This window comes from Drosophila mojavensis, unplaced genomic scaffold (assembly GCF_018153725.1).
Source record: "Drosophila mojavensis isolate 15081-1352.22 unplaced genomic scaffold, ASM1815372v1 contig_19, whole genome shotgun sequence".
NCBI lineage: Eukaryota > Metazoa > Arthropoda > Insecta > Diptera > Drosophilidae > Drosophila > Drosophila mojavensis.
The window spans coordinates 2,059,099-2,077,503 of record NW_025318726.1 but is presented as its reverse complement, the minus strand read 5'-3'; the positions used below and the strand labels follow the sequence as shown (position 1 = coordinate 2,077,503).

Here is an 18,405-nt window from a genome sequence, read left to right as displayed (position 1 = left end):
AAATTTGGCATGGCAGAATGTTATATTTTCATTGCTGTTTTATCACTAATATGCGCTGCAGCCATATTACGTATATTCATATAAACATACATACATACATACATAAGTGCGAACATACATTCATACAATATTTTCTTGTATGTTTTTCACCATATGTAAGTTCTCTCTTGTTTTTTATACACATTTATATGTACATATGTATGTGTGCATTACTTTGCTCACACTTCCGTCAATGTTTAAGTGTATACATACATATATGATTTTGTATACATGCATGCATATATACATATGTACGTCTGGTTTATTAATGCTACGCTATTCAACTCGCTGTTAACTTGCGCTGTTAAGTGACAAAATAATGAATAATCTCCTAGAATACTTTTCTGTGGACAGGTAATAAATATAAATGTGATATTTTGCGGGACTATGTTTAAATATGTAAAATCTAAAATTGATGAAAGAAAGTTGTAGCATTGCTAGAAATAAATTACTTTTTGTGTTAACATATTCTGCAGAGACAACAACAGTACATTTTGAGTATAACATACCCAATTTCATTTTTACTCGACTGACTTGCGTTCTGCTTCGCCGTTTCATTCGTGCGTTGAACCTTGGAGACTTCACATCGAGTTTGGAGGATCAAATCCACGTTGGGTTTTGCTACAACTACAACTGTCATCCACAATACAATACACGCGCTGTGTCTCTGTCTGCTTCGCTAGCTGGCTTTGTGTCTTTGTGTGCGTGCGCGCCGTGTTGATTTGGCATAATTTGTAAATGATTTTACAATTTTTGTTACAAAAAATCGTCGAGCGCTCGTCAAGCCAATCGGGTCTATTAAATCCGCGCCAGCGTTGCTGCTAACGTCGTCGTCGTGAGCGTTGTGTGCAAGAAAAATTTAGTTTGTTTAAAATAAAAAGAAAGTTAACCATAATTTGTGATATACTTACATATTTAATTTGTATTTGCCCCTGCACTGTGCAATTCCCCACGAAAAGTTTATAATTGATCAGAAATTTTTACATCTGTATTATTTGTGAAAAAAAAAAAAAAAAAAAAAAGGAGCAAAACCAACTAAATCATTAAAAAAAATTCAACTGTGATTCAAACGAAACTGGCGTTTTTGTTTTAAATGCTTAACCACTTGCAATAAATTGAAATTACTACAAGAAGCTTTCAAAGTAAGTGCATAACTTAAGCGTTTCTGATGAAAAAATTATTAAATTTTCGCCTACGTCGTCGTGACACTCTCTCGCGCTTATTCACCACCATTAACAGCTAAATTTCAACATGAGCGCAGCATTGAGCTCACCACTCATACTTATTCTCTCTCGCTCTTTCACACGCGCTCACACAAGAGTATCCATCCATGTGAGATTGTGTGTGTGCCTTTATATGCAATGTCATAGAACAGACGTTGCCATGTCGCGTAAAACAAAATAAATCGCAGTTCAAGCAAAGAAAATGAATGCCAAAGTCTGATAAAATAGTAGTAGACAAAAACAACAGTGCTCGTACATACTGCAATCAATGTGTGGGCATACATATATTTATGTATATTTGTGTGAATAACGTACATATATATACATCGATTCAACCGCAAGCTTTAACCTTCGCATTTTATTTGCACTTAAATATGTGTATGTATGAGTGCACATACATATACATTGACGAAGTGGTCAAGTGTGGTTTTGTTTAACTTTTATTTTCGACATTTAGCAGTATTTTTTTAGTGATAAAACTTTCGCTATAATATCATTCGTTTTCTCCTTGCCAAAATATGATCAAGGACGTTGGTGGCACTTCAGCTTATTTCAATTGTCAACTCACAATGTAAATCAATTTCCAGTGATGTAAAACGTTAAACTTCACTTTTCTTTTGCTTGCAATTACTTTCCATACACACCCGCACACTCATACGAATATGAATAGCAGAATGCAGTTCATGATTAGAAATTTGTGTGCTGTTCTCTTTCTGGATGAGTCACCACCACGCATACATTTATGTAAACACACATACACATACGAACATATATGCATGTACATTTGCGTTTGGGCGAGTCACAGCACAATAAGTCAGCAATAATATTTGCCTGACACGCATTATCTATTATTTCTTATCAGAGGCAGAGGAGGCGCATCACATTTATGAGGGCACACAACATTTGTTTTCTATGAGGGCATATATTTTGTTTTTTGCTGCCATATGCAAATCCAATTGACACGAATTCGTGCATACGTGTGTGCGCCCCTACGTATGCATATTCTCATATGTGCCCATATGTTGATAGATGCGTCTGTGTATGTGTATGCGGTGCTAGAATTTTACTCATGTGTTGCTGGGACGTAGCGATAGATGCCTTTTTTTGGCCTATCGATTATCGTTGCATCGATATATCTAATGTTGTTCTTTTAGAGGGAAGAAAAAGGGAATTTATTATTATTTCTATATTAAACTAATATTTAAGCAGAGCTAAGCTATATTTTCACTTGCCCAATAGGTAGCGTTCATATGCTAAACTCACTTTTTTGTTGGGCGTTACGAAAATCTCGAGCTGCTGATTAACACTTGATTACATTATTTGTTGTGTGTGTGGAGCCATAATTAATTCTAAATGTGTAGGAAAATATATTGAGTTAAAGAACAGGCTTAAAGAGACGTGACGAACAGCAAAATATATAAAGATAAAGAGAAGGTTGTTTCAATTAGTAATAAATATGAAATATAGATTAAAAAATAATAAAAATTATTATTATATAAAAAAAAAATTAAACTAAATTAAATAAATAAATAAAAAAAAAAAAAAAAAAAAAAAAAAAAACTCAATTATTAAAAAACACAAAGGTAAAAAATAAAGAGAAATAAAAAAAAATAGAGGATATGTATAGGATATGTATTTTTTAACAAAAGTGTTTCATATTGTTTGTACATATTGACTGTACGTGTGTTATATGAGTGTTTCAATTGTTGCAGTAGACTTCTAATCGTGTTTGTTTAGTATTTACTCAGCCCGCATTTGAGTACGGCACGTGTATCGAGTCTGGCCCTTATCGCTCTTATTATTACTCTGTACATTATCGCGATCACGTTTTACGCCACTGTAACAAATAAGTAAAATTATACACGTCGCTACTGTTATAATGAATACATATATATAATATTTATATAATATGTATATGTTTTGAATGAACACAATTGATCAATGCCCATGTTTAATTTTTAATTTTAAAATATATAAATAATATGCATATCCTGTAATCAATTCAGGTTCAGTCAAGTCCTAGTCCGTGTACCGCATTCCCGCTTACATAGATTCAAGATTATGAATGCAAGCGCATATTTATTGCCATTAATTACCTGTAATACCTAATGTGTATTTTACCCCGGAAGTCATTCGAATGGGCTTTCCGTTAGCTGTGCTTCGAAATCAATTGGAAATCAAATCGAATTGCGATAATGTTTAATGCATTTCATAAGCACACATTTAATTTAATAATAGGCAAATCAGCTAATCGACTTGTAAGTATTGATTCATTCTTGAAATAATATTTAAATACATCTGCTATATACACCATGCAGTTCATTGCTCTATAGTCGAGTGTTGGTTAGCCTGGGTTCGAGTCCAAGTCCCCGAGTGAGCGAACTTTAATGAACTTCAAATGCTATGACTAATTTTCAAGAGAATTCGGTTTTGTTTACCATTCGAAAGTCCATAAACAACAGTTGTCATTATCTGGCAGCCTCTCGAAAATGTATAATATATATGTATATATTTTGTTTGCTATAAATTTATGCAAATTGTATTACACATTTCCCATTAAGAAGATGGCTACGTATATATGTATCTCTATATACATACGCTTTACATACACATTCATGCACACACAGACGTGTCTATCTATGTATGTGTAGGTGTGTGTATGTGAAGTCATGATGACGAAGGCAAAACAAATAACAAAATAAAAACAAACAAGTCCCCGCTGTCGTCAGCGTCTCTCGTTCACATAGTATAATATTTGTAGCTCTCTCTGAACTAATTGCTGACACAGGTCTTGTGATACTCTCTCTATTTTTAAATGGATATTAAAAAAAGAAATTTGTATAAATACTTAAAAATATACAAGCTATAAGACAGACGTTATATATAATTATAAAATTATAATATATTTAATTTACAGGGTAGTTACAAGTCAAGTACTGCATATATATTTTTGTCAACTTGCGCTTTTTCCCTCCCGCATCTGTTTTTGTCTCTCTTGTACTCACATACATATAAATAGATGATAAGCGCGCGTCATCGTCGGCGTTGACTTCGACGTCGACTTCGACGTCGACGTCTGTGTCAGCTGCTCGGGCCATCTCTTGCCTTCGCCGCCGCTGCCGCCGTCGCCAACATAGCGACGCGTGGATGGCCACGACCTCATTTTTTGTTGGTCTGCTGGTTTGTTTTTAGGTCGCGTGTAAATGGTTCTACTCCGCCGTTCGGCCGTCCCGCACGACGCAATACGCACTAACTGTGATCGCTGTCTCTGTCTCTGTCTTCTCGCACGCCCTCTGACTGTGGCTTTTGCACTGCCAGCAGCAGCAGCAAAACAACAATAAAGCTTAGCATTATTGAAGTGCTTTTGTGTTGGTGTTCTATAACTGCTTACTAAATGAAAATAGAGAGAGAGAGAGAGAGAGAGAGAGAGAGAGAGAGAGAGAGAGAGAGAGAGAGAGAGAGAGAGAGAGAGAGAGAGAGAGAGAGAGAGAGAGAGAGAGAGAGAGAGAGAGAGAGAGAGAGAGAGAGAGAGGGAGTGCTTATTAGTCTAGTACAAAGTGCATGTGCCGTTTGCATGTGTGTGCTTGTGTTATTTTCGTAGCTAATGTCATTTGACAAATGCTGAATGATGGATTGAAATGTGAGCTATAACCGCCCATTGGGGAAAACCAAACAATAAAATTTTTTTGATACCTACTTGTATTTAATAACATTAATAATGCATTTATTTTTTTTACATGAAACAACATAATTGAACATTTTTTGAGCTTAGGCAAGCATTGCACAGTGGACGACGTCGGAGAGTTTCGTTGTTTGATTCTATTAAGCTATTTTTAGTGCTTAATTCTCTCTGATCAATACAGATGAATCTTTGTATAATTGTATAATCGCTACAAACATCGCTGTATCTCAAGTTTGTGTTTGCTTGCTTATGCAATTGTTTTCCGTTTCTATCAATGTATTTAACTCAATTAAGTATAAAGGCATATGTACATATGGCATTACATTTACATACATTCATATATACTAGGTGGTAAAGTTGCTTTTATTCTGTATCCTTTTAAAATCTACCTTGCAGCGCAAATTTTGAAATTGTTTCACTTGGGGCCTATTACGGCCTTAACGTAAGTAATCGATTGTTGTCTTTACCCTTGACATTCAGTTCGATTAATAATGATGACATCGAATAAAATATATTACCGCCCCGTTATATCCGCTAGCCTTCTGAAGTGTCTTCCAGTGTCCACTTTGACTCCATCCGTGGAACTTGTGGAACTTTAATGCGTAAAACGGTTGCCCAGCACCCGCCCCAGCGACCAGCTTTAATTTTGTTTGCTTGTCTTTTTTCTCACCACAGTTGAAGCAGCGCTGTGCTGCATTGGTATATTCACCACATTGCCTTGCTTCTATGGCAACAGTCAACTCTCGCCTGTACCGTTAGCGAAGGCAGATGAAAAGCGAAACCTTTGCTCTTTTTTTTTTTTAGTAGTTTGCCTGTCTGCCTTCCTTTTGGCTTTTGCATTGCTTCTTCTTTGTCGTTTTCGTACCCTGACGAATGCCTCGCCCTGGTCTTCTTTGTCTCTGCCTTTGTGGTCGCGTCTCCTGCCTACAGTTCATTGCCTTAGAATACAGCTATGTGTACGGTTATGTATGTATGTATGTGTGCGTACGCATGTACGTATATATGTATGTATCCGATGTAATGTGTTTAATGAATATCAATGATATGAACTTTGTTCGCTCTGTTGTCAATGACACGCCCCCAACTCTGCTCTCCCACAGAGCTGACGTCAACGTCACTGACTCAGCTGGCAGCTGTACGCCGTAGCCTTCAGTTGTTGCTGCAAAGTTCAAGCGACAACGGCAAAGTTCAATAGCACAAAAGAGGTTGTCGAAAATATATACCCGTACATATACATATTATAGATATATAGCTAGTTCAATTTGGAGGTTTCCGCGTTTCGTATGCTTGAGCTTAAGTATCGAGTCTGTCATGTCTTAAATTGTCTCTTCTGGCTTGGGTCAATAACCATTTAAGTCACTGAGCAAAGTTTAATGCATTCGAATGACCTTCAAAGCGCGTGAGGGATGCTGTGTGAAAAGTACAAAGTAAATAAACATGTATGTATATAGAAAACAAGATATGGGTATATAAAAATAAAAAGTAGCAATAATAAATGAATATAAAATTAAATTAAAATCAATAACTTCAATGAAAAGCAAATTACGGTATTAAATTATTAATTATAAATCAAAGTAAATTATTGAGTGTATTTCTGTTGGTGCTTTAAACATATAGATCGAAGAATGAAGTACATTTTAAATTATTTTATTATTATTATGTTTTTTTTTTTTTTTTTTTTTTTTTTTTCATTTTGTTTTATTATTTGCTTTTTTAATTTGTTTCATAATTCTAAACAATTTACTGAATTTAATTAATTCATTTCTGGGCTCCATCTTTGAATCAGCGCTGCGAGTGGAAATTATGACGATCTTTTCTTTATACGATTTTGTTTTAATTATTTTATTTAGTTACTTAGTTTCTTTAGTCTTTACATTTTATTTTACAATGAACTTCGTTCGCATGGCCATTAGTTCCGCTCCACACATTGCTCCTCCAGCTCTTCTTCATGCTTTCGTGCCATGCACGAAAACGACGGCAACGCCCCACGATCTTCATGGTGGTGGCGGTGGTGCTGCTGCTGCTGCTGCTGGTGGTGGTGATGGTGGTTAGTTGTCAACGTGAACCTTGTGTGCTCGCATTAAACCTTATTCTCATTGACTTGCCGTTCCCTCTCTCTTTTCCCGCTCCTCCTGTCAGTTGCTGAGAGCTACTTTTGTAGAGTTTCTCATATTTCATTTTCCCATGCGATTTCCATTAATCTTTCTACAAAACTCTGTGTGTGTGTGTGTAATTGTAAAGTGAGTCGTCGGCTGCGCTATTGCTGCTGCAGCAGCTCGGCAACATGAGAATTTAGGAGTTATTCAAGGGAGGGGGGTCCTTTTGTGAAAACACACACAAACGCACTCTCGCACACTGCCTGCCAAGTGCACACCTAGCTGTTTATTTTTCCAATGTATATATGTGTGTGTGCAAGTGTGGTGCAACCTGTGGCGTGTATGAAACAGGAGCAGCAGCAGCAGCAGGAGCGAGTCGAGTCGAGTCGAGAGCTCGTTTGCACCGTTCTGACCGTCTGGCCGAGAGTCTGAGATGTTGGAGCTGCGTCTGAATGTTATTATTACTTTTTATTGTTTATGGCCTGTGTGTAAATACATATATACAGATGCCCAAGCACATTATTCATACAAGGTGTATATACGAGTATGCATGTATGTAGTGTGTGTTTAGCTGAAATAAATTATTGACACTCATAAATTTGAAAACAAAAAAAAATAATAATAAACCAAAAGTTTGATACAATACCTTCCGCTCATGTGGCTTCATAATGTTTATTAATTACTCGATCGATTCAACATCATTCAGACATATATAAGTGGATGGATACATAGATGTTAGATATGGGTATGTATGCATGAGTGTATGTATGTTAACTAATACATATTTAGGTAGATATAAAGCGGAAGTCATAAAAATAGTAGTGCAATAAATGTTGGACAAATAAACTTAGTGATAAGTGCAATATTTTGAAAACAATTTGAGATGAATATTAAGATTAATATGTATTGTTATTAATTTAGATGCTTATATTACTATTTACTACTATTTTTATGACCGCAGCTGTTTATCTACAATATGTACGCTTGTGTGCAAATAGATATATATTTGGCAATAATTTGAAAGAATTGCCTAGAGAATTCTTAATTGTTTAGTTAACAAAGATTTTATGCTCTGATCGCGTTGGTTAATATAGTTTCAAGGGTATTTGTGTGCTCATTCTACATAGTTTTAGTAATTGTATTATTTCTTTTGTTAAGAATGTATATGTATGTGCACGGCTACAGTCTGTGTATGAATGTATGTGTGTTTGTGTCGGGTGCTCGCCATATTGTTGATGCTGCCAGCACCATGATATGTCTCATCTCATCTGCCGTCTTCCGTCTCTGTCTTTGTCTTGGATAGCGGCCAACAAAAAGTTCAAGGTAATTCCCTTTAGCTGCATCCTTTCAGATCCTCCTGTTATTATTTGCTTTCCTCATCCTAAAATGTTCACATAGAGCTCTCTCACTCTTGCACTCTGCAGAAGAGGTTGAGCTAACCAGTTTTAGGCAACCAGAAGCTGACATAGCCATTGCCATTCCTTTCTTTTCCGAAACAGTCAAATTTCATTCAGTCGAGTTGGTTTGTTTCCTTCCATATGTATAAGTATGTGTGTTTATGTGGCTGTGCATGTGTCTTTATACAAAGAGCGATCCACAGACATAATTTGAGACAGGTGTTACAAACTGTGCTTCGTGCCTGTGGCTTATTTGTAGTGCATTTATCTGTTAAACAGATTTTCTGCATTGAATCTGTTATGTTATTAACATTTATAGTACCACACCTTAAGGTTTATCAATTAAATTCAATTTAAAAAGAAATTATTTTCATAATTTTTAAATCAATATAAAATAATCAATAAATAAATATAACCTAAATATGTATTTAGGTGGAAATGAGTAAAGAATAAATATGTCTGTTAAATAACACTGTTTAGTTGCCTTTGGAGCTCTCATGTTATTAACATCTGTTAGTATGTTATTATCATCTGTTCGTCATTTCACGCAAATTTATAAGTTTGTAATTTTATCGTGATTAATGACCCTTGGAGGTAGCCAGCAAAGAGCTTCTTAAGGTGTGTGCTCTCTTGTGGAGCATATGTCTTTTCGTTTGCCGTTAATTTATAATGCCTTGCAGGTGGAATTGAAAGCCATTTAAATTGCCAGCTTTATCTTCGACTAGGCATAGCACTTTGATTGATTATTTTTGTGTGCTATAGTGGATGCCCCTTATTGCTTGTTTGAGTTCTTATTCTTGATTTGTGGCCGGAAGAGTGGCGCATTCTTCGACATGGCTTTTAAAGCTCATTCATGGGCCGAGCTCAGATGTCCGCCATGTTGCTTACTCGCTCTCCTCTCCCGGTCTTCTTTTTGTGCTCTTTTTAATAAAGTTTTAATAATTCAATGTGCGGCTCAGCTTGGAGCCGCTGATGTTTGTTCCTCTGTGCATTTCATCAGCTTCTTGCTCGACGTTTGGTTTGTTGTAGCTGTTGTTGTCTGGTCGCTTAACTCCTTCATTAATATGTAAAAATGACTCAAGCGCAGTCACCAAGCGTATGCCCATGCATGACTGTTTACGCTGTGTGTATGTGTTTGTGTGTCTGTCTCTCACTCTCCCTTTGTATGTGTTTTTTTTGTGTTCCTTCTCATGTCGCTCCTTACCTTTTATGCTGCTCTGCTCACCCCTTCATTTTTCCTGTTGTAACTTTCGTGATTTAAATACAGGTCAACGGCACATTAACCTTTACTTTGTTTTAGTCTCATTCGCGTATTACCGTTTTAATATTGCAGTGCTAAGAATCCTGTTTACTTAATAACGCAGTGCGACCGACTGAGCAGTTGTATTAAATAATTAACTTATTTGTGGAATTCGTGTTCACTTTAATATTTGTATAACCTGTATTCATAAGGAGTGTTAAGATTGGTTAAAATGTTTTATTTATAAATATAAATAAATATTTACATATTTATAAATATTTAATATTATCACGTACACCTGTACAGGGTGACTCTCAAGTCGATGACTCCCCGCCAATTGTCTAACTTGTTGCTATCTCTGGACAGCATACGTTTGTTTATGCTGTTGAATGCTTTGCAGTTAGTACTTGGCACTGTTATTATGTATTTCTTATGCAATGCTCACAAATGCGCATTTGGCACACACATGTTTTCATATCCATATGTACATAGGCACGTACGTACGTACATTTGTTGCTGAGCAACTCAGTTGTGTGGTATTTTAAGTTTAATGAGAGCCACAGTGACGTCACAGCAAGTTGAGTGAGTGACACATTCAGTCATCTGTTAATCATAGAGCCATACTGTCATATGATTTCCTTTCTGTTATGTACATAGGTAAAGCGCCATAAACGTTAATGTGCTCACTCACTTTAGTTTACATAGTTCATAACACACTGTTAGCAGACGTATAAATAAAAATATATGGGTATATACGCTAGAATACAATACGTAAATATGTATAAAAAGCAAATGAACACACATAACAGAAAACAGCAGCGCAAAGCTTCTGGTAATCAGAAATACATTTTCATTTTATTTTTCTGTTCGCTTCGCAGGCAAATATTTGGCGCTGCGCATGGTGTGGTGTCTAGGGTGTGCTTGTGTATGTATGTAAGCTCTCGTTCGTTAACAGCTGCTCTCTCTCTTGCTTTTGCTTGCTCAATGTGTTTAAACGTAATTGGGAACGTGTGGGGAATTGCTTTTACACATGTGTGTTTGTATGTGTGTTGGCAGTTGACATTTTCATGTCTGGGGTGATTGCCAAAGAGAAAAAGAGAGGGAGAGAGAGAGAGAGAGAAACGTATCGTTGACTGACAGCTGTTTTTGCTTTAAATTAACCGCAACAGCAGGAAATCAACCACACACTCAGATATATGCCGTATCATACAAATGCATATGTATATACATGTGTACGTAACTATGAAATTAACAGCAGTCGACTGTCATTAAACGTCTAATTTTGCAAAATCATACTGCAATAAGAACGAGGACTGGACTGCTTGAAACCTTAAAGACTATATATACATATGTATATATGAATAATCTCTATCAGCTCTGCTTTAACCGAAACCGTTTTTACATTAAATAAAAGTTAAAGAGAAGCACGTAGCTTTTGTTGAGTTATGATATTGTCTTTAAAAGTATTTTCTCAGAATAGGAATTTGTAACACTATAAGGCAAATACTTTCAAAGATACACAGATAAGCCTCTATTGCAGTGTTTTATAGATTTATTTATATTTATTATAAAATTTTTATGCGATTGTATTAATAATGATATCGATTACAATTGTTTAGCCAATTGGAACCAAGCCATTGGCCATAGAGTTTCTCTTTAGTTAATAAGCTGGGAAAGTTATTGTAAGATATACAGAGTTTGGAAGTACTGTATAGATTTTTTTTTTATCGAAATATCGATATATACTATAATATATTAATTTATTTTATATTCGATATACAATTTTGAATCAACTAGATATACCTGTTTGTGCCAGCAAAATTGAAAAAGAAAATATAACTTGTTTAATTTGCTGTTTATCACTCTTGTGAAGTATTTCTTTATTTCTCTTTCCATATCTTTACTCTCTAGCTCTCCATCTCTCTCTCTCAGTCTCTCTGTTGGTCTTTGTCTGTTCACCTCTCTAATGTGGATGGCTTTGTGTTGGTTGAAACTGGTTTGAGTCTAACTTATTTCTCTGCTTCGCTTGTGTGTGTGTGCGTGAGTGGATCGTATTTATGAGTGCCTGTGTGCGTGCATGGATCGTGTTTATTTATATCGGTGTGTACTCGAGTATGTATGTGTATGTGTATGTTGACAGCCTTGAGGAGGAACCAAAAAAAACCAGATGTAATTTTTGTTTGTTTATGGCCCAACGCAATCGTTATTTTTGCGCTCTCTTCTTTGAGTGTTTTTGTTTTGTTTACAACTTTATTGTTTCTTTTGAACAACAATCGCCGCAGCTAAATACAAAATGTATTTTTTATTTTCTTTATTAAATAATTGACGAAATGCATTTGCATATGCGATTGTTCACTCTTGAAGGTTGTATACCTAGGTGGAGCTTTGACATAACTCTTATAGTATTTATAGTAAAAAAAAAAAAAAAAAAAAAAAAAAACAAGTAAGAAGACTCTAGTCGAGACTGCTCGACTAGGAGATACCCTGAACCCTCTAAGCTGATATTCTAATCATTCTGCACTTCTTTTATGCACACATACATACACATGCATCCACACGCACGCATAAGCCTGCGCTCTGCTAACTGCGCAGTAAGCAGCGACTGCGCTTGGGCTGCGCTGCAGTGTGGGCAATATTATGAGAATTTATTTGTCGAATAATTTCTTTTGTAGTCATACGATCTTAATGAAACTTTTAGAGTGTAATCATATGGTGAATATGTGTGTACATTTCAAAGCACAAGTCTCTAGTACTTGAAATGCGTTTTTTACAAATTGGGGGAGAAGGGGGCGTGGTATCCAAAATCTGTAAATTACAAAATCTTTGTATCGATTAACTTTATATACAACGCAAATTTGAAGACAACAGGTCTAATAATGTTCAAATTAGGCTAAAAAAACAAAATCAATTTTTCGATTATTCTCGATAAAAAAGTTATCGGACGATTTATCGAAAAAATAAAGCAAACTCGTACTGCGTATGGTACACACGAGTATGCATGCCAAATTTCAGCTCTCTAGCTCTTATAACTTCTGAGATCGACGCACTCATACGGACGGACGGACGGACGGACGGACGGACGGACGGACGGACGGACGGACGGACAGACGGACAGACGGACAGGGCTATATCGACTCAGCTCATCGCGCTGATCAAGAATATATATACTTTGTGGGGTCTGCCACGCCTCCTTCTGCCCGTTACATACTTTTTCACAAAACCATTATACCCTGATTTCCCATTTTCAATGGGTTCAGGGTATAAAAAAAAGTAAAAAAAAGCAATGATATATCGAATGTATTTATACATCAATTTCGCATTTGTTTTTCGAGTATTTTTTAGTGCGATTTCGTGTTGGCAACTGAACTAATCGACTTTTACTTTGAATTTGTTTTGCAGATTAACGATTGGATTGAAAAACTCTAGTTGCTCCGCGTGTCAGTCACGAAGCAAGCTAATTATTATTTGGACGGAAGCTAGTTAAGTAAACAGTAATACGAACTGATTATATATAATAAAACATCAAGAAAACAAACACGAGGCGAAAGGAACGCAGTCGAAGTTGCTGACGCCGCAGCAGCAACAGGAAATAATCGAAACATATTTCGCTGGGCGAAAGTCAACAACAACAAAGACGTATAGACGATTCCATCGTCGATCCATCGTTGATCCATCGTTGTGGAGTAATTTATTGAAACTTACGCGCACACACGTAGACGCAGAGACAGACACAGACACAGACGCAGACGCAGACGCAGACGCACGCACACAATCAAAAACTCACACACATAAAACTTCATAAACTTGATACAGCCAGAATGGAACGTGAATCAAATCCAATGCAACCCATGTGCCGCTCGGGATGCGGTTTCTATGGTAATCCCGCTACAGATGGCCTGTGTTCAGTTTGCTACAAGGTAAGTATGCAAAGAGCCGCCGTTGCTCACGAATCAATTTTTGAGAGAAGCCACGCACATATTAACATTTGGATCCCTATTTTTGTAGGACTCGCTTAGAAAAAAGCAACAGCCACCTGTGAGCAGCACACCTGTGTCAGTTCCAAGCCCACAGCCTAGCCCCACATTCAGTCCGGTCATCGCAACAACCCACACTGCACAGCCCACGGTACAGAGCTTACAGCAATCACACAGTGATATCAAAGAGGTGAGTCCCATGTTAAAGCCATCATCGATGTGGGCTTTCTTGTTTCGGCTCCTTTAGTAGGCCAAGCAGTTCGGGGACGCCTCTGATTTCTTTGTATTTTTCATCAGTCAGTCACAAATTTTTTTGTTTTTTGGATATAAATTTAGTCTTCTTATAAGTGAAATAGTGTAAACAACTTGTATGTGTAAGATATAGAAGGAAACGTTCAGTGTAACAGTGCATCGTGTGTGTTGGCTGTGCTGGCCACGTGTCGCTGCAAACTACGGCGGAGTTGACAAGGTAAACCCAATTGATTACAAATTCGTGAATCGTGTCTGTTATATTGCTCCCCGCTATTCGCCCCACTCTGAGAACGCCACGAAACCACGTCTATAGCATCCGCTGCTCTGCAGTGAATCAAAAACTGTTGTTTCCCCAACTGCACTACACTGTTGCTCACCCATTCGCACCTGCTGTATCTTTCACATTTTAGAGTCTACGAATCAAGCAATAGAATAATATTGTCTGCAATTATCAAGTAATATCAGCAGATCACATAGATCAGTTAAGATGCAATAAGTTGAAACTAAGCTAAATACATTAAGTGATGGAAATTGATATCTACATAAGATACTTTTTAAGCTACAACATTTGTTGGTACAAATTAGTATAAGTGTTAGATAGATTGTAAAGAAAATTGTTCGCACTGAAGGAGATACCAAAATTATTCGGAAACTGATACAAATATTTGATATTTATTTATCATTAATGATAGAACCTACTAAAATTGTTTGAGTTGAAATTCCATATATATTTGGAGTCCGTATACATCACGGTTAATTGCATAAATTATTCTTTATTTTATTATAATTGTGAATAGTAAATTGAAGTAATATAAAATTAGAGCATAGGCCGATTAGTGAACCTCTATTACATAGATATTAATACTATTAATGTAGTTACTATAGGATATTATGATAATATATATTGACATATTGTGGTCACTATCGTTTTTGGTAGGCAAATGTAAAGAAAGAAAAAATTTCGTGCAAATTTGAGCTACAACTAAGATTATAATCATTACATTAATAGTCATCTACTGTAGAAAACTTCGACTTGAAATACTATTTATATTTATTGTTCACCTGTATTATGCTAATTAACTGCTAGTTTTATCAGCTGCATAACAATTTATAGGTCGTATAAAGCCTATAGAAATTAAGAATAGCATAAGAGTAGAGATCTTAGCAGATCACCAAAGAAACATGGGTAGTACTCATATATGAGGATATATGAAGGTGTAGAAATGATTGGTTTAGTCGATCCCTGACTCTACTCCCTTGAGCAGTCCCTCCTCAGGATCAGAGTCTCTTAGAACTTGCGTTAAATAAGTGTGTGTATGTTCAGGTGGCAATACCTTTGAGTTTAACATCAGTTATTTGGGCACAAGGCGAAATGTATCGTAGTATGTGTAGACTTTCAACATTTGGTTTAGTGTTTTGGTTCACAAAATTTCTCCATAAAAATCCGAAATTTAAAAGGAATGCCTAATTTGGGGGGTTCTCGCCTGCCTTCAGTCCGCAAAGGTGCCACTAGCCCCGTAAACGTTGGTTTGGAGGGCAGCTCGTGCTCCGTGCCGACGACAGTGCATCGCCGCAAGCGCAAGAAGGTGGCGCGTGTTAAGGCCGGAGCACAGACGCCACCCAGACCCGTACGTGTACCAGTGAGAGTAGGCAGCTCAGTCACACCAAAGGGTATACGATGCAGTTCCTCTACTCCCTATCCCATAGGCATTGCGCAGTAGCATTAATGTTGTTTTCCCTTCATCTCCCAATCCGGCGCTGCGATGCACCTCCTTAGCGGACGGAGGAATCCGTAAGGCAGGCAACGGTAGCGCCTCTGGCTCTGGTGCCAAGTCAGCTCGTGTCCCGCCGTCTTTGAGCATAGCTGATTGTCAAGTCAAAAAGAGTTCACTGTCACGAAAGACCGCTGGTGCGTCGGTGATCGCCCCAATTGGGAGGAGTGGCAAAGCTGAGGCCAGCGGCTCCCGCAAGGTTAAATTCTCGACTAACGTGCACACCTTTCCGGCCACCGATAAGAAGACGCGCATAGGCGAGCTGCATCTCAAAAAGCCCATTAAGAAGCTCAAGCGCAACCGCCCGCTCTCGTCGGGTGGCGGAAAGAGCGTCGCGAGCAAGCTTGAGCTATCCATATCGCAGAAGTCCAGCTCTGTCCTGCGCCGCAACGTGCAACATAGTGGCGCGGCCATAGACGTCGAGCCTGTGGCAACTGCGCGCGGTCGCAAGGCACCACCGCCCTTAGCCGCCAAGCCGTCCGTAGCTGGCGTAGCTCGCAAGGCCAAACGGCTGACCAAGTCCCGCATCAAGGCCGGCACAAGCAATCGCCAACCGGTGGTGACTGCAATTAGACCGTGTCCGCGTCTAGCCTACTCCATACAGCCGGATATAAAACGGGATATTTTACTCCTAAAAAGCGCAGCCAAAAAATAAGACGGCGCAGTTAGTGCGCTAATTGTAGCCCAGGTGTCACACGCCCGTGACGTAGTTGCTTGCAATGGAACAATCCAATGGCGATAAACCCGAGAAGCCGAGACAAAAGTCCGATCATCGCTTGGCCCAGCCGCAGCTACAACCGCCGTCACAGCAGCAACCACAACCGCAACAACAGCAACAACAACAGCAGCAGCCAAATCCGCTTCCTCAGCAACAACAACAACAATCGCCGCCACATCAGCATCAGCATCAAACGTCGCACAGCAAGCGCCGGATTAAAGAGACGAGCTCCACAGAAGAAAGTCCCATAAAGAACGAGCTTGTCCAGCATAGAAAACCCTTGAAGGGGGCCATTGCATCCCCTCCTGTTGATGCGGTTGTCAAGAAGCGGGTAAACACGCTGACCCAATCACACACAGACACACACATTCACGCTTAGTTAGGTAGTCTCTTTTGTTGAACAGGGTGTGGGGGGATCGCTTGTAAGAAGATTCCCACAGGTAGCATTAAAATAATGTATAAAAAAAATAAATTTTAAATAGAAAAACCAAAATCTTTATTGAATAGTTTGGGAATGTAGTTGGAACAGATTGCTCACACGATGTTGTTGTTGTTGTATTTGTGTGTTGATGGCATTTAAATTAAATTTGTTCATGTTTCTTGTGTCTAGAAAATCACCGAGGAAGCCGCAGTAGCCTCCAAGTCCAATAGCGAAGCCATAATTGCGGCGTCTGGTCCAAATACTTCCACACAAGCAGCTGCCTCCGCATGTGAGCAGGATGATAAAGACAAGGAAGACGACAAGGACGCCAAAAAGAAAAAGAACCGATGTGGTGAATGCCGCAAGAAGGTTGGCCTAACTGGTATGGGCAACAACAATATATAGATAAATATATTTGATTATCCAGTTTTCATTGATATTCTAATGTGTTGTCTATTTTCCCATTCTGTTCACAGGTTTCCAGTGTCGCTGTGGCGGCTTATACTGTGCCGTGCATCGCTATTCCGATAAACACAATTGCACCTTTGACTACAGAGAGCATGGTGCCCAGGAGATTCGACGCAATAATCCGGTTGTAGTTGGCGAAAAAATTCAAAAGATTTGAATTGCGAGGAGAGATTGTGCCAGTAACAGTAGCCGTAGAATAATAACAACTACACATTATGATATAGTATATATATACACACGCTACGCACCAACAAATCAATATAACAACAAAACAAAAAACTCCAAAACATAAGAAAACACATAATACGCATACATACACACACGCATACACAAACACAAAACACACTCACGCACACAACACACACACTCACACTCACACATGCATATAAATATATATGTATATGTATATATATAGAAATATATATATCACATATATGTATATAGATGTATATGTATTTATAAATACTATAAATAATTGTAATTGTAATTTAATTATAATGTGAACAGTAACATGAAACAATAGTACAGAAACGTTAACCAAATACCACGCAAAATCAGCAACAACAACAACAACAATTACTACTACAACTACTACTAGAACAACTACAACTACAATGGCAACAGCAAAAAAAGGAAACAGCTCGGAATGACATTAATATATGAAAATGTTCGCACAGCAGTGGCACCATCAAAATCAGCAGCAAAAATTATTAGCAGCCGCCGCAGCAGATGCAGCAGCAGATGCAGCAGCAGATGCTGTAGCAGCAGCAACATCAACAATATTAGCAGCAGCACCAACAGCAACAACAACAACTGCAACAACAATCACCATTACAACACCAACAACATAAAATCTAACTTAAACCAGACGCGTATTAGCGCGTTAGCAAGCAATCGTCGCTGGCTGTTGTTGCCTACGAAGAACGGTGACCTGTGACACAACACACAACAAGCAACAATATATAGATATATATTTAACAACGGCAACAATCGAAGCACCTCTAGTTTGTTATTCCTATTGCAGGTTGCAAAAGTTTTGTATTCAAAGAAAGCCTCGTCAACAACGCAGCAACAAGAAAATACGCATCAACAAATTGTTAACAATTACACGAAAGAAGATAAA

At 37.8% G+C, this 18,405-nt stretch overlaps 2 protein-coding genes across 3 annotated transcripts; both read left to right on the top strand.

The window, feature by feature from the left end:
• Positions 1-600: 600 nt before the first annotated feature.
• Positions 601-17,546, top strand: LOC6572386 (AN1-type zinc finger protein 6). 2 transcript variants are annotated; one of them, XM_001998459.4, is made up of 5 exons: positions 601-1,181; positions 13,077-13,594; positions 13,683-13,841; positions 17,004-17,196; positions 17,291-17,546. In XM_001998459.4, the coding sequence occupies exons 2-5, from the start codon at positions 13,496-13,498 to the stop codon at positions 17,437-17,439; spliced, it is 600 nt and encodes a 199-aa protein (XP_001998495.1). In that variant the 5' UTR covers positions 601-1,181; positions 13,077-13,495; the 3' UTR covers positions 17,440-17,546. The 2 variants fall into 2 exon arrangements, with proteins under 2 accessions (XP_001998495.1, XP_015021846.1); XM_015166360.3 differs by lacking the exons at positions 601-1,181; positions 13,077-13,594; positions 13,683-13,841 and adding an exon at positions 16,294-16,724.
• Positions 15,290-16,330, top strand: LOC26528693. The gene is made up of 2 exons (XM_015166361.3): positions 15,290-15,574; positions 15,681-16,330. The coding sequence occupies exons 1-2, from the start codon at positions 15,364-15,366 to the stop codon at positions 16,328-16,330; spliced, it is 861 nt and encodes a 286-aa protein (XP_015021847.1). The 5' UTR covers positions 15,290-15,363.
• Positions 17,547-18,405: the final 859 nt, after the last annotated feature.

Excerpts from the sequence above, each read along its gene's own strand:
- LOC26528693 (XM_015166361.3), top strand. The coding sequence starts at position 15,364 with ATGCCTAATTTGGGGGGTTCTCGCCTGCCTTCAGTCCGCAAAGGTGCC. Across the intron at positions 15,575-15,680 it reads CAGCTCAGTCACACCAAAGG|CGGACGGAGGAATCCGTAAG; the intron begins GTATACGATGCA and ends GCACCTCCTTAG.
- LOC6572386 (XM_015166360.3), top strand. The coding sequence starts at position 16,395 with ATGGAACAATCCAATGGCGATAAACCCGAGAAGCCGAGACAAAAGTCC. Across the intron at positions 16,725-17,003 it reads ATGCGGTTGTCAAGAAGCGG|AAAATCACCGAGGAAGCCGC; the intron begins GTAAACACGCTG and ends TCTTGTGTCTAG. Across the intron at positions 17,197-17,290 it reads CAAGAAGGTTGGCCTAACTG|GTTTCCAGTGTCGCTGTGGC; the intron begins GTATGGGCAACA and ends TTCTGTTCACAG.